At 57.1% G+C, this 15,963-nt stretch overlaps 1 protein-coding gene across 2 annotated transcripts in view; it reads left to right on the top strand.

Moving 5' to 3' along the window:
- The window catches only part of GRAP (GRB2 related adaptor protein), a 40,254-nt gene that overhangs the window by 15,398 nt on the left and 8,893 nt on the right, over positions 1–15,963 (top strand). For both annotated transcript variants that reach the window (XM_014569761.4, XM_075899783.2), the window contains exon 3: positions 1,281–1,403. In XM_014569761.4, coding sequence (XP_014425247.3) covers positions 1,281–1,403 — 123 coding nt within the window. The remainder of the gene's footprint in view (positions 1–1,280; positions 1,404–15,963) is intronic.

Here is a 15,963-nt window from a genome sequence, read left to right as displayed (position 1 = left end):
GGCAGGGTCATCATTCAAAAGGATCTGGACAAACTGAAGACATGGCCTGAGGTCAATAGGATGACCTAGCGCAGGGCAATCGAAAGGATGTTGCCATCACGGGGACAACTAAAGGGGGAGTCAAACATCTTGCTCTGCTCAGACAGCAGTGGGGAAAATGGGGGGCTGGCTCACAGGCCCCTAGGCAGGAAAGACAAAGGATATGTCTACACTGCACACTAACCTTGGGCTATGACCCAGGTATGAGACCAAGCCCCCCCCACCTCCCAGCCATCCACATGCAAATTGGTCAGATATGGGTCTTAGGGCCCTGCTTGGAGGGGTGTTCAGAATCATAAGACTTGAAGGGACCATGAGAGATCCTCAAGTCCGGTCCCCTGCCCTCATGGCAGGACCAAATACTGTCTAGAGACCATCCCTGATAGACATTTATCTAACCTGCTCTTAAATATCTCCAGAGATGGGGATTCCACAACCTCCCTGGGCAATTTATTCCAGTGTTTAACCACCCTGACAGGTAGGAAGTTTTTCCTAATGTCCAACCTAAACCTCCCTTGCTGCAGTTTCAGCCCATTGCTTCTTGTTCTGTCCGCAGAGGCCAAGGAGAACAATTTTTCTCCCTCCTCTTTGTACCACCCTTTTAGGTACTTGGGCTCATTTTATACACCGTCCATCCCAACATCTCTCCCACCCCCGTTATCTCAACCAGAGAAGTTCTTTGGCACTTCCCTTCCCACACGGTGCAGGACGCGTGTTCCACCCCAGAGGTGGCTGCATTTCAGTGGCAGGTGAACAAGAGACCCTCTCTGGGGTGAAAGAAGGTCTTTCCGTCTCTCTGTCCCATTCCATCTCCTGAGGGCTGCATTTTAGAGCAAAGCTTCTACGCTAGTTTGTGGCCACAGCTCTGGCGGGTGCCTAAGCTCCAGGACATTGAGAGGCTGCATGACCTAGTGTGTAGGGAACTGAATGGTGACTCAGGAGACTTGGCCCTGCCACCGACCATGTCACTTGTCCAGGCCTCTGCTCCCCAAGGCTCCAGATAGGAGTCACCGGGGAAGAACCTCTGCCCTAGGCTATGCAGGGGCTGGCTGACAAGTTGATCTTAAAGTCTTTCTGCACAGCCCAGTCTGAGGCCTCCCTCTTCAATGCAACCTAATGCCCAGCATCATCTCACACCTGCCGGCCCCGGCTGGGTCTGGCCCGTGTCGTTGCTGCTTTGCAGGTGGTCACGGGCCTGCCCCCTCCCACTCAACGCTAGTTCTTTGTGTGACCCCTTCCAGGTGGTACGCGGGAAGGATCTCCAGGCACCTGGCCGAAGAGATCCTCTTGAAACGCAAGCACTTGGGAGCCTTCCTGATCCGCGAGAGCGAGAGCGCCCCGGGGGAATTCTCCATCTCCGTGAAGTAAGTTGCTGGCTCCTTCCTCTTGTGCTCCCGGCTCAAGCCTGCGGCAGGGCCCAGGCAGGATCCCCGCCGGGCCGGGCCTGTCGCCGATGCGTTTCATGCCGATGGACCAGGGTCACATTGAGCAGATGCAGTGTGCACCTCAGAACACTAGGGGGAGCCCATTGGCCCCGCCCATGAAAGGCGGGGCTGTAACTTACGTCTCTAGTTGATGTCCCTGCTAGAGCCTTCACCGCCAGCCCCTCTGCATGTAAATTGGGGGGGGGCTTTTTTGGGTCGGAGGCCACTGACCCACAGAAAAATCAGTCGGGGACCGCACACAAGTGAGAAGCAAAACAACACCCAGCCATACCCCAGCCCTACTGACGGGGCTCTGAGAGACACTCCCCACATTCCCAGCATCCGCCAGAGCCTAGGGGGCCCAGCTTAGTAGATTTTGTGAGTGCCAGCCCCGAGGTGGGGCAGCGGGTGGGCGGAGGGGACTGGTGTGCTAATGTGGGCTTCCCAGTGCTGGAGGGGGGAGGCTGAGCCTCGGGGGCCGGATCCAGGCAAGCCGGGGACCACATCCAGCCCCCAGGCCTTAGTTTCCCCACTGCTGGACTGTAGCTGATACCCACTCCCTTACGGTGGTGTAGCTGGCTCCCCTAGGCTCCGGCGAGCCCGGCATTGTCTCGTGTGCCCGTCTTCACCAACTCGTGGCAGGGTGGACGAGGCAGCGGCGCCCGTCCCATGCCAGATTCCAGCCTGCGTTTGCCTCACAAAGACTTTTCCCTGCCCAGGGCGTGTGGGAACGGGCAGCGAGCGCCCTGACTTTTCCCAGCCCGGCTGCACAGCAGAACTTCGGTTCTCCCGTTTCCTCCCGTTTCCTGACAGCTCCCTGCGCGACAGTGCCTTCTGCTCCGGGCCTTGGCCCTGTAGGGTCACACAGGCTGGGCCAGCCCAGCGCTCGACACAGGTTCTAGGAGGCAGGCTCCAGCCTTTTGGGCAAAATTCACTTCCTCCTGTTAGTTCCTTCCCTCCCCCGCCTCTTCCCCTCCCCCGCTGCTTCACCTGGGCGCAGCACTCTTTGTGGCTTCCTGTGCTGTGTGGTAGTGGAGCGTTGCTGTGCACCGTCGAGCAGCAGCTGCACCCCACCCCAGAGGTAGCTGCATTCAAGGGGAGGGGGTGAGTGAGCCGGGTATACTGACTGCAGCCTGGACAGCACTCTGGGGTCCCCCAGGATGGAAAGCTCCTAACAGTCAGCAATGGGTGAATCAGGCTGAGCGAAAAGACAATCCTCTCAAACCCTTGGTTAGGCCTCAACCCACATCTGAACGGGCACTCTGCTGAGCTCCCAGAGCCGTCTGGAAGAGGCTCTGCCCCGCCCCAGCTGTGGCCAGCAGCACATCTGCCCTCCACCTCCATCCTGCCGCACCGTTCACTGCCGCCGGCACTAGCAGCTGCCACAGGTTTCTCTGGCCAAGAGAGTTTCTGGATCTCGGGCAGCCTTTCCCCGGTAAGGGCATCCTGAGCCAGACCAGAACACCATAAAGAAATCCCTGGTTTCCCTGGGCTGAGTCGCACCGCTACTCACCATTCACGGCAGCAGCGGGCAATCGACTCGGGGCTTCCTGCTTAAAATCATCATCTCCCACCTTCTGCGACCCCCCAGTAGCTGCTAGCAGTACGGGGCTTATGACAGAGCAGAGTGCAGTTCTGTGTCTACCCAGTAGAGGGCAGTAGAACCTGTGTGCATGCACACACACCCCACACCAGGACATCCCAGCCTTTTGCCCATACGGCCCTATTGCAGGGGGCTCTCACTGCTGCTTGACAAACATCCTTCGTTAGTGTTAATTAGTTAAATTTTAGCCAGTTGCCCAGGCTCCCCCAGGAGACAGGCACCATGGCCATGGTGTGCAGGGGGGAGGGGAGGGGACAGCTGTGGCACTGCGCAGACAAACAACATGCTCCAGTGCAGAGAGGTGCGATTCTGGGGGCCAAGAGTAGCACCAGGGGGCCGGCCCGCAATGGTGCCAGTGCCCAGCTGCAGCTGATGGCTCCCCTTGGCACAGCCCGGCGGGTGGCTAGCAGCCTGCCTGGCAGCGGGGTCCTTGCCACTGGCTTTACACTGCTGGTGTGAGCAGCGGGGGCTTGAACCCGCTGCGCCAGGGGACGCTCTGCGCTGGGCCCCAGGAAGGCTGCAGGGCAAAGCCCCGATGTGAGGCAGCGGGGTGCTCAGACTACGTTTACACTACAAGTTTTTTGGGCAGAAAGTATGCTAAGGAGGAACTCATTAGCATAAGTCGCAACATCATTAGCATATTTTCTGCCATTGTTTTTTGTGCGCGGCGTTTCTGCGCAAAAAGCAGCAGTGTGGGGGTTTCCTTTTTGCACAAAACCCCCCTTTTGCACATGATCCTTATACCTCGAGGAACACCGATCTTGCACAAAAAGGAAACGTCCACACTGCTTGTTTTTGCGCAAAAACAGATCGGCAGAAAATATGCAAATGAGATTGTGTCTTATGCTAATGAGTCCCTCATTAGCTTATTTTATGCCGGGGGGGGGGGGGGGGGGGAGTCTCTCAGTGAAGACGTAGCCTTATTTGCATATTCTCTTCCGATCATTTTTGCGGAAGCGGTTTGCCGTTAAAAAGCCCAGTGGAGATGAGGCCACTTGTCGGAAAAAAACCCTTTTGTGCAAGATCCTGAAAACCTCATTTTTTGAGGAATAAGGATCGGAAGAGGATATGCAAATGAAAGCGTGGGATCTGCTAATGAGCACTCTATTTGCATATCTTCTGCCGAAAATAAGCACCATGTAGATGTAGCCTCAGGGCTGCCAGACATTGAGCTCGTGGGCGTGACACCCCATGGAGGGGTTCCGGGATCCCCGCCCCCCAGAGGGGGGCCCGGGGGTTACAGCTCTTTGTGGCCAGCCAGTCTGGAGTGTCTCGCACCTCGGTGTGTGTGCAGGCCAGCATGGAGGGCGGATGCGTGTGCAGGGAGGGAGGGGCGTTGCCGGTGGCGATCCTTAGCTCATGTGGCAGTGAGTTCCAGAGGTCCGGCTCCTGGGGAAGGGCCCACGCACAAGAGCCTTGTCTCAGTGGAGCCGGGGGAAGTCACAAGCATGGAGGGAGCGATGGCCACTCCCCCGGGCTTTGCCTGTCAGGACACTGACCCGCCTGGCCAGCTGGAGCCAGTGCAAAGATTAGAGCCTATGGGGTGAGCTGAGTGGAAGGGCTGCTGACAGTCGGGCGGGCAGCTTCATTCCCAGCGGCCGTGGCCCAGCCAAAGCAGGGCTGGTGCCACTGTAGGTACCCGGCTGGGCCCTGGGGCAGACTAACCAGATCTGCAGAGGGATGCTTCCGAGGGAGCAAACGCCTCCCCCCACCCCGGGCTCTGGTTCAGCCGCTCCATGCTGGGCCTCCCCCAGAGCACTGCAGTGCGGTGCCCCTACTGCGGGCTGCACGTCCCCCCCTGCGACGTTTGTCCCCCGCGTCGACCAGCTCGCCCTGCTGCAGACACGGAGCCACTCAGCCCCGTGGTCTCTGAGCCGAGAGGGGCTCCGGGGTGGGAGTGTGGCCAGGAGAAAGAGGCACTCACCTCGGGGGTACCCAGCCCTCTGCTCCCCCATGCAAAGCTGCTGCTTTCAGGGGGCCCCTGGGCAAAGCGTGCCCAGCCCCTGGTGCCCACGCTGGGCCTGTCCCTCTGAGAGCAGCTGGCCAGCGCTCAGAGCCTGCCTAACGGCACAGGGGAACAGCGCTGTGACTCAGCCACAGAGCTAGCCCATCGGGGGCACCCGGCACCTCCCTAAGGCAGCCCAGCAAGGAGCTAGTTCTGCTCCGGTAGAAGGGGAGCGGGGAGGGAGATGAATCCTTCCTGTCCCTGTGCCCTGGAGCATGAGGGTGGCCACCCTGGCCATGCCACACCAGGACAGCAGGAGGGGAAAGCACCCCGGCTCGCCCGGCACACTCACCGTAACAGCAGGTGGGGCCAGACCGACCGCCTCGCTGGCACGCCGCCCCCATGCCGGAGCCAGCCAGCTGGGTCGCTGGCAGTGGCTCAGCAGAGCCACAGGGTGGCGCTCCTCCACTGCCCTCGTGTGTCAGCCAGGGAGGTAACTGGCTCACCGGGTGATGCTTACCAGTAACCGGTTATCCCACCACCTGGCCAGGCTGGAGCAGCCCCCCGCCCGCAGCTTGGGCCCGGCACAGGCAGAGGGCCGGGGGGTCCGGGTGAAGTGGTTCCCCGGTTAAATGTAACGTTTCACCAATGCACTGATTCCACGGGATTTTACCTCCCTAGTCTCAGCTCCTCCTTGGCCCGGGAGCAGGGAGCAGAGTGTTTCTTGCTCCTGTGTGTGTTGGTAACACGCCCCCCCCTCTCCCCCGGGGGCTTCTGGCCTGAATCCGACAGGGAGCAGGTGTCCGGCCCCAGACCTTAGCCAGACTTACATCAGTTCAGCCGCTCTGTTCCTGCAGGCCTAGAGGCCCTGTGGTGGGCTGGGGGGGGGGGGGGGGGGGGGCGTAAAGCATCCCCTGCAGGGAACCAGAGAGGCTGTCTCCCCTCTAGGCAGTGTGGCTGAGTGGTTAGAGCAGGGGCCTGGACTCCAAGGGACAGCTCAGGCCCCACTCTAGGGGACAGCGTGGGTGCGTCTCGCCTTATCACACTCCAGCTGGCCCAGCTCTCAGCGCGTTTAGTTTTTGCTCCGGCAACGTGTCCCCGCCCTGGCTGCCGGCCTGTCCCTCAGCCCCAGAGCCTCCCACGCAGGTGCCGGCCCCGGCAGGGGGAGACGCAGCATCTGCCACATGCGATCGGATCTGATCGCTGCGCCAACGGAGCGCTGTGTGCCAGCTCCAACCACGCCAGGCAGCCGGGCAGGAGCTGGCGGCGGGTAGCTCCCAGAGCCGAGCGCTGCCGGTCCCTGGAGAGTCAGCCACCCAGCTTGCGTGGGCAGCCGCTCCGGGCTCGGACGTGCTGTGGTCCCGCACACATCTCCGGAGGGTGAAGCTGGGTCCGTCAGCCTTTAAAACAGGGGTGGGGAATCTCAGGCCCGGGGGCCAGATGCGGCCCTCGGCTCGCCTGGATCCGGCCCCCAAGGCTCAGGGCCCCACCGCCAGCTCCAGGGAACCCGTACGGGCACCACAACCCTCCACAGCCTCACCCCAAGGCTGGAGCACACAAGATCTAGTGGGCTGGGCCCCTCTCGCCCAGCATTTCTCAACCAGTGGCCCACGTACCCTCAGGGGTACACCAGAGACGTCTGGGGGGCACGGCAACCCAACTGAATCTTGGAGAAAACGGAATTGTTGTTGTGAGTTGTACGGCGCTTTATTCTGTTTGTACTTTTTACGCCCAACAATGTTAGCGCCGGCCTGGCGACGATTACGTTGTTTAAACAAATGTGTGGCAGTGGTAGAAAAAAATGTTGTGTCTGAAAACTGTAGATCTTGGGGGTACTTTTTTTTTTTTGAAAAAGGGGTATTTTATACCAAAAAAGGGGCATTTTATGAAAAATACTGCTCTAGACTCTAGTGGGCGAGAGGCATGTGGGGAGGGACTTTCTCCTTCTCGGCTGGGGGCCACGTCAGTGAGGGGTTTGGTTTGGGCTTTTTTTTGCTTCTCACTTGTGTGTGGCCCTCGACTGCTTCTTCTGTGGATCAGTGCCCTTCCCCTCCCCCCGCTTTAAAATGACAGCCCCTGTCAGCTCCGAGCCCCAACGGGCTGGGTGCTGTGCAAACAGGTGAGTCTCTGTCCCGTGTAAGGCCCAGCTGACCGCTGGGTTCTACGCCCTGTCTCCCAACCCATAGTCTGATCCCCGGGCCGTTTGGGGCTCAGATCCGTCTGCACCCTGGCGTGGCCGTTCCCCTTCCGGGCAGAGGGAGAATGAGCTACGGACTTTCCAGCCAGCCAGCGTCTTCTGCTGCAGATCTTGAATTACGCGTTTCGGGAGGCTCTGGGTGCTAATGAAAGCAATGGCTCCCAGGCGCTGCCCGCCCAGCCCTGCAAACCTGCCCGGGCTGCATGTCAGAGGAAAGCAGAAATGTGCAAGCGCCCTGTGCCCAAAATGCTCAGATTGGGGCTCTTCCCCTCTCTCCGGCCCCCCTCTGTCCTGAACCACACACAGGACATGGGTTTCACAGAGCAGAAATGTCTGGATTCATTTATCAGCCCAGCAGGATGGAAGGGGGATGAACTTCCCCACCAGCCCTCCCTCTACAATCCCCTTATCAAGCTGCTTATCTGGATTGCAGCCCTGGAGACATCACAGCAACCTGTGGTCTCCTGTCTCTGATTCCAGCGCTTCCCGTCTGCCTTCCCAGCCTGCCCGGGGCAGAGCTTGAGTCATTGAGAGGGCTTTTGTTTCTTTGCTTGGGTTGTGCCTGGCGGGAGCTGAGTCGGGCCTCCCCTTCTGACCAGGAGGAGGGCGCGGAGTGTTGTGGCAGTGAGTTCCGCAGTCTAGAACCGGGTCCTGGCTGCCGCAGGGCAGGGCAGGACTTACTCTGGCGAAGCTGCTTGTGAAGATCCCCGATCTCAGCTTTGGGGAGGGCCCGGCTCACGCCCCCACGGCCTGATCCAAAGCCCAGAGGAGTCTGTGGGAAAACTCTGGAAAGGGCCCATAGGGAGTTGAGCCCCTGTGGGGTTCATTGCTCTCTTCTCCTGTTCCCACCGTTCGATTTCCGGCTGGCTGCCGCGGCCTGGCCAAGGTCATTTACTGCCTGGGCAAACAGCATGTGGCGTGGGAAGGGAAGCAGCTAGGAAGGGATTAGCCGCGGTCGGGCGCAATAGGACAGGAATAGAACTGGGAACTACCCCAGCCCGGGTGCCCTGCCCCGCAGGTCAGGGTTCTGTGCCCTGGCCCATGGCCCCTCTCTTACCCACACCTTTATACAGGAGGCCTACGGACCAGGCTCCCAAGGGAGGCTGTGAATCCCCATCTCAATCTCATTGCTGCGGGGTCAGGCAGATTCAGCTCTTTCCGCTGGTGGCGCTGCCGGCGTTTGGCTGGCTCTGGGTGCCTTGGCATGCGGGCTTTGGTGGCGTCGCCTGTGCCGGCCCTGCCCCGGTGGGTGCCGTGAAGACGACGGAAAACCCCAGTGGAATCTTTGGCGTGACAAACCAGAGTCACAGAATAACCGCGATCAAACAGGAGTTTATGGGGTCCCTAGGGAGCGGGTGGAGTCTCCGTCCCGAGAGGTGTTTAAGTCTCGGTTTGACAAAGCCCTGGCTGGGTTGATTGAGTTGGGATTGGTCCTTCCTTGGGCAGGGGGCTGGACTTGATGACTCCTGAAGTCTCTTCCAGCTCTATGGTTCTATGATTCCAGGAGCTCAGTGATGGAGTCTGGGGGAATAGTCTGGACACTGAAGAGCATGCGGAGATTTTCTCAGCCTGCCCTTGTGGGCCACTTCACTCATGAATCTTAGGCTGAGTTGTTGTAAGAGCAGTAATCCCTAGTGCTCACATAGCACTGTTCCCCTGTAGATCTCTGAGGACCTCACAAAGGAGGGCAGTCCTCTTATCCCTGATTTGCGGATGGGGAAACCGAGGCAGCGCCAAGTCTTGCCCAAGCTCACTGCACAGGCCAGTGGCTGTGCGAGGAGCGGAAGTCGCGTTTTCCGGGTCGCAGGCCAGCGTGCTGCTCACTAGGCCACGCTGCCTCTGATTTTGCAACCGTGCAGCCCCACCCCCACCTTGCACACTGCCGTTGGCCCGCACGTTTCCCACTCAGATCGAGGCCCAAAGCACAGGCTGCTAAGAGACCACAGGGCCAAGCAGTTTGTACGCTGCCAGCCCCGGACAGCTCTCTTCTCTGCCGGGGGTACTTGTTTTGCTGACACCGGAGTTGATTTTGCTGTTCGCATGCTTCCACACCAGAGGAGCCAGTTCCAGGCAGCTGGGTCCTATCGCCAGCAAAATTCAGTCCAGCAGAATGGGCTGAAAAGTGTTTGAACCACATGGCTGTTCCTGACGGAAGGAGCCCCGGTGAGGGACCCACAACCCCCCCCCCCAGCGCGGCGGGGTTCAGGGAGAGAGACCACCCACCTAACGCCTGATTCTGCAGCTGGTTGCTCGCGAGATCGGAGCGCTACGGCGGGCGGCTGACGCCCACGTTCAAGCTCAGCCACTGGGACTCGCGGCCGGGAAAGTAACACAGTCAGCCACGTGCCTCTAAAGGGACCTTGCTTATCCCTCCCACAGGAAGCCGTATAGTCACGGCTTCTTGGATTTCAAAGCCAGACTGTTCCTGGCACAGGCCCCAGAACTGCCCCCCAGTCCTGCAGCTGGTCTCATGAGCCAAAGTCCTATTCTCATCTGTATTATTTAAGGCAGAGTCTAGGTGTCTCAGTCACAGGTCAGGATGCTGCTGTGTGCGGTGCTGTACAAATACAGAACAAGGCTGCTTGGCGGCAACCTCCCTGGTTTTGCTTTTCCATTTGTATCTCAGGAAAGCACTGGTAAAGGCTTCACACATGTCCCCAACCAAGGAGCACAGAATTCACTGCTGCCCGCCTACCCCAGGCACGATGAGACCCAGCCAGCGGACTCATTGCCGAGGGACTCCGGGACTTGCCGTTAGCACTGGCAGCCCTTCCCCTCCCTGGGCCTCAGTTTCCCCATCTGTAAAATGGGGAGGCTACTTTCTCCTCCGGTGTGAAACAATGTGAGATGGACAGAAAAATGCCCCATCTTCCGTGCGGAGTCCCGAGCCGTGCAGTCCGGTGTGAAACACCGTGAGATGGACAAACGCCCTATCTTCTGTGTGGAGTCCCGAACCGTGCAGTCCGGTGTGAAATTCCACCCCAAGGATCCATTGAAACAAACTAGCATCCAGCCCCCACCCGCCAGAAATGGGAAAGTCTCCCTCTTCGCTAACGGGGCAGCCAGTCCGGCGGGTTTTCTCTCGCCTGCTGTAACATGCAGGGTGCACGCTGCAAGCTGCAGGGTGGGAGCGAATTCACTTGCTCGTTCAATGCATTCCTCTCTCCGCCCAGGATGTGGCAGCCACAGCCACAGTGTCCTGTTGTGATATCTGCACTAACCAAGCCGGCTTCCCTTGTGCACACCAGTCCTCTCCCCGGCAGCCTCTCAGCCTGCAGTCTAGCTGCCCTCATGGAAACCAACCCCGGGGGCCAGGCAAATGACTTTCCAAGGAAGGGTGGGCCTAGTTTGGCCTTGATTCAGCAATCGGATACCTTGGTATCTGCTCCAGCCACAGGGATCTGCCCCTTTCATCCAGTTGGAGCGCTGGGGCCCACGGTTTAATCCGAAGAATTTTACAACAAAGGTGTTTTGGGACATTAGGGACAGGAAGAAAAGACTGGAGGGTTTGTTACCCTTTGACCCGCAGGCCCCGTGTAGGAATCGCTGCCTTTCTAGAACATTCTTCATTTCCCCAGGTCAGCCCCTAGGAAAATCAGCCTCACTTGTCACCAGTTAGCCCTGGGGAAACGTCGAAGGACATGGCCACTTTTGCCGAGGAAAGCAGGAAAAAAAAAAGAAGAAAAAAGGGCACTGTGCCTTTAAATGGCCCCGCACGCCTCTTTTTTTGCACCGAAGCTGTAGGAGCATCCCCACATGCCAGTGACTTTGGGCAGTGAGGCAGAGGATGCGCCGCAGAAAGCAGGCCGTCCCCGTAAGAGGCGTCCAGCTCCCCCCGGTGCTGTTTTTGCCGTGATGTGTGAGTGAGGACACGGTCGTGCTGTAGGCCCGCGTGCAGGAATTTCGGGGGGGGAGGGTGCATGTGGGTTTTTTGGTAAATGTGGACCACAAGGGTGTGATCACACCCCCATAGACCCCCAAATAAGCATGCTCTGGCTGGCTGGGGGAAGGCAGGCACCTCACGCTGCCTGAGCCGCCTTCCCCATGCTCCAGCTGGCTGGGGCTGATTTCCCCCGCTTCCCCAGGAGCAAGGCCCAGTAAGGCCACATGTACACACCTAAGAACATAAGAACGGCCACACTGGGTCAGACCACCGGTCCATCTAGCCCAGTATCCTGTCTGCCGACAGCGGCCATACCAGGTGCCACAGAGGGAGGGGACACAACAGGTAATCCTCATGTGATCCCTCCCTGTCACCCACCTCCAGAGAACAGCGACTAGGGACACCATTCCTACCCATCCTAGCTAATAGCCATTGATGGACCTAACCTCCATGAATCTATCTAGCTCTTTTTTGAACCCTGTTAAAGTCCTAGCCTTCACTGCATCCTCTGGCAAGGAGTTCCACAGGTTTGACTGTGCACTGAGTGAAGAAAAACTTCCCCAGTGCCTTACACATGGAGGAAGCCAGCAGAGGTGTTTCCCCAAAGCAAGGCGCTCCAGAGGGACCATCTCCTCAGAAATGAGGAAGACCCAGCCAGCGGACTCATGGCCCAGAGACTCCCAAAGAGATGGACAGAGGGCTGCATTTGGCACCTGCTCTGCTAGACGCATCTGCTTGAGCACGTGGGTTGGGCGTCCACTCCTGCCCCTGAGTCCCCGCACCCTCCAGATGCAGATTCCATGGAGGCAGAGGCTGTCAGCGTCCAGGAGACGCCTGTGGGGTTTGTCTCTCGCCGGCAGAGAGAGCTCCTCTCAGAATCCAGCTTGAACTTCTCTGAGCTTCTCCCAGGCTGCAGACCTCCACGGGGAACCCAACCCCACGGCTGGGATCCCAGTGGCTCTGCACCCGACTCTTCTTGCCCTCTGGGTAAATCAGGAATAGCGCCCTCCGAGCAAAGGAGGGGCACCAGGAGACTCAAGAACCCCGGGCACAAAGTGAGAATCGGGGCTGGTTGGGTTCCCTTCCTGCAGGCTGACTATCTCCAGGGGTAACTCGCAGTGCACCAAAAGAACCTGATGCTGCAGCCCCTCCACCTCTCCGACGGGGGAATCCCTCGCCGCCCACCACTGGCTCTGTGCCAGGATGCCCCTTCCGAGCCCTTGGAATTCTGCCATGCTTCTATTTCGGCAGCATCCCTGGGAAGCAGGCGGCTGTACGGAGATGCAGAAAGAGGCTCTCAAGGTCTGGTGAGCCTCACCCGCTTCCCTACCCAGAGAAGATGGCCAGGAGGGAAGGCAAGAAGCCAAAACAGTACTCCAGAGAAGAGACCAAGATGCCACTGCATGTTCCAGCTTCCCAGAAGACGGGACCAGCCACCCAGATGCTGGAGCAGAGGGTGTCAGTAGCACCACGGGGGTCTGCGTGGGGCAGGGAGAGGATTAGGGTTGCCAGATGGTTTAACAAAAAATACCGAACACCGCCCCATCCCTCCCCAAAAAAAACCACCGGGAAAAAATTCTGTTGAGGAAAAAAAAAGGGGGAGACCAAAATTGTTAAGCAAAAAAAAAAAAAAGAAGAAAAAAGGGCACTGTGCCTTTAAATGGCCTTTAAATGTGCCTTTAAATGGCCCCGTGCACCTCACTCCCCCACCCCCGCCAGGTGCATCAGGGGAAAATTGTCCCTGCTGAGCTTCCGTCCGAGGGAAACAGGAAATACCGGACATTTCACATGTCTGGTATTTTCTTTTTTTTTTTTTTACCCGGGGGGGACGACCCAAATACCAAACTGTCCGGGTGAAAACCGGACACCTGGCAACCCTAGAGAGTATTAGACCTGCCCCCACATCTCCTCCCTAACCAATCACACTGCCCGGGGACCACCAGGCTGGCTTGCTCTCCATGCTCCGTAGCCCCATGGAGCTGGTGGAACGCAAGCAGCTGTGGGGCGGACCTACCTGGCATGGAACAGTGAACCACCCACGGATCGCGCCAAGCCCAGCGCAGAGGGGGATGGCTGCGAACCCTTCATTGTTCACACACTTCGGACGCAGCAATGCAATAAAAGCCCAGTAGCTTTAGGCATGTCACAACAGCTTGGTCCACTTTTTAACCCCGTTCTCCTTTTTCATTATTTCTTAATTAACACATAAGAAGCCATTAGCTGTAACACTGCATGTTGCAGCTCCCCCTCCCAGGTTAATTTACTCAGAGGCAGACACCTGCACCGAAAAATACAAACAAAAAGGGAAAATTCATGATAGCAAAAAAATAAAATAAAAAAATCAGTGTTTTTTTCTGATTTTTTTTTTAATGGAGTGTGAAAAACACCCCAGGAGTTGTGTTAGCAGTGGAAATGCAGACAAAGTTCAACGTTTCTATCTTCATTAATTTTGTAAACCGCCTGGGCTGTGGACCTATCAAATTGAAATGTTAAATGTTCACCACTTTCCAACTGCCCCGGTTCTCCAACGGATTGACTTCAAAACTGGCCCGATGTTTCGATCGCAAGAGAGCAACAGAACCAGACACGTCTGAAGTTTCTCGCCGGGCCAGCATGGGGACAGCCAAGTTCAAACGTTGGCCTCTGTCTTTTCTATCCATCTGAGTCATGCAGGCATAGGGAGCGTCAGATCCACGCCTCACTGCAGTGTTCTCACCCTTTACATCAATGGAGCCTCCCAATTCACACCGGAAAAAACAACATATAGTCTGGTAGCACTTTATAGACTAACAAAACATGGAGATGGGATCATGAGCTTTCGTGGGCACAGCCCACTTCTTCAGAAACCAGAATGAGGTTTCGCTGCACTTCTCCTAACTCAATCTCTTATCACATCGCACCCCCGCCCCATTACCTTTATTCACTAATATCAATTCCCCATTTCCTGCAGCTCTCACAACTTCCTCTGCGTGTGGCCCCTCTCTGACCCACACCGCAGGGAAGGCGTTCCCCGATCCAGCCTGCCCTCCACTCACTCACATCCCTCCTCCAGACTTGCTGCTTCTGACGTAAATAGGATGAAATTCAATAAGGACAAATGCAAAGTGCTGCACTCAGGAAGGAACTTTCCATGTCACACATACAGAATGGGAAGCGACTGTCTAGGAAGGAGTCCTGCTGAAAGGGATCTAGGGGTCAGAGTGGACCACACGCTAAATATGAGTCATCAGTGTGACACTGTCACAAAACAAGCAAACCTGATTCTGGGAAGCATTAACAGGAGTGTTGTGAGCAAGACACGAGAAGTCATTATTCCGCTCTACTCTGCGCTGGTTAGACCTCAATTGGAGTATTGTGTCCAGATCTGGGCACCACATTTCAAGAAAGAAGTGGAACGATTGGAGAAGGCCCAGAGAAGAGCAACAAGAATGATTAAAAGGCTAGAAAACATGAGCTAGGAGGAAAGACTGAAAGAATTGGGCTTGTTTAGTTTAGAAAGGAGAAGACTGAGAGGGGACAGGATAGCGGTTTTCAAGTATCTATAAGCATGTTACAAGGAGGAGGGAGAAAAATTGTTCTCGGTTTCTGAGGCTAGGACAAGAAGCAATGGGGCTTAAACTTCAGCAAGGGAGGTGTAGGTTGGGCATTAGAAAAAATGTCCTGTCAGAGAAGTTAAACACTGGAATAAATTGCCTAGGGAGGTTGTGGAATCTCCACCACTGGAGATATTTAAGAGAAGGTTGGACAGACACCTGTCAGGGATGGTCTCTAGACAGTGCGTGGTCCTGCCATGTGCGTAGGGGACTAGACTCAATGACCTCTCGAGGGCCCTTCCAGTCCTAGTGGTCTATGATTCTATTCTATGATTCTTTCACACGCTGGGAGTCAGCAAGGACATTCATCATAAACAACCCATCCTCATGGCTTCCCCAGGGCACCCCGCCTCCCTGGAGCCTCGCGGCCGTGGACTGCAAGAGCGATGGGGCTAGGGCGCTCTGGTGTGCGTGTCACGCGCACTGTCACAGCCTCACAATTAATGACACCACTTGAGCTGAGGACGTAACAGGAACTGACCTGGGTGGCAAGCATAATGCTGTAATTCACTCCCCACCTTTCCCCAGAGCCACGCACACACTCTCCTTTGTTTGGTGCCTGCCTGGGCCACGCTGTGTCTGAATCGGATGATTGATTCACACTCGGGCATTGTGTTTCCCTGCAGAGCCCGGCTTGCCCCATACGGACACTCTTGCTGTGCTCACTGAGCTTGACAACGCCTGCTCCACAGGGCAGCCCGGCGGCTTTGGGGGGGGGGGGGGTGTCGATTCTTGCAATGCTTCCAAAATGCGTTGGATTATGCAGCTGTCCCCACATTTTGCTGTCATTTATGATTGCCGGGCAGCTGTCTGGCAGAGATACTACTAGGAGCTATCGTGGGGGGTGTTGTGTCACGGACCATCTACCCCCCCACTGAAGAACAATGGTGCTGCTCACGAAGGTACAGAGAGCTCACAGCTGGCCCATGGAGGCTGTTCTCTGATCAGTCCACAAGGGGGCCACGTCTACCCTTGTGAGAAATATGCAAATGAGGCTAAGTGTGGAATATCGCCGAGCCTCATTTGCATACCTAATGAGCCACCATTTTTGCAGAAGAGGCTCTTGCGCCAAAAGAAGCTGTCTACACTGCCCCTTCTTGCACAAGAAAAGCCCTTTTGCGCAATGCCGTTCTTCCTGAAAATAATCGGCGTAACGCAGGTTGACTCACACGCCTCCTCAGGACAATTCCTCCCCCCTGCTTCTCCCGTCAGCTGTCTGTAACCTGCCGGCAGCGGCGCCAGGCTGGCACCCAGGGCCAAATACAGACCCCTGCAAGCC

This window comes from Pelodiscus sinensis, chromosome 15 (assembly GCF_052426305.1).
Source record: "Pelodiscus sinensis isolate ZL-2025 chromosome 15, ASM5242630v1, whole genome shotgun sequence".
In the NCBI taxonomy this organism is placed as follows: domain Eukaryota; kingdom Metazoa; phylum Chordata; order Testudines; family Trionychidae; genus Pelodiscus; species Pelodiscus sinensis.
Note: the sequence above shows the minus strand (reverse complement) of the source record. Positions and strands in the feature narration are given on the sequence as shown.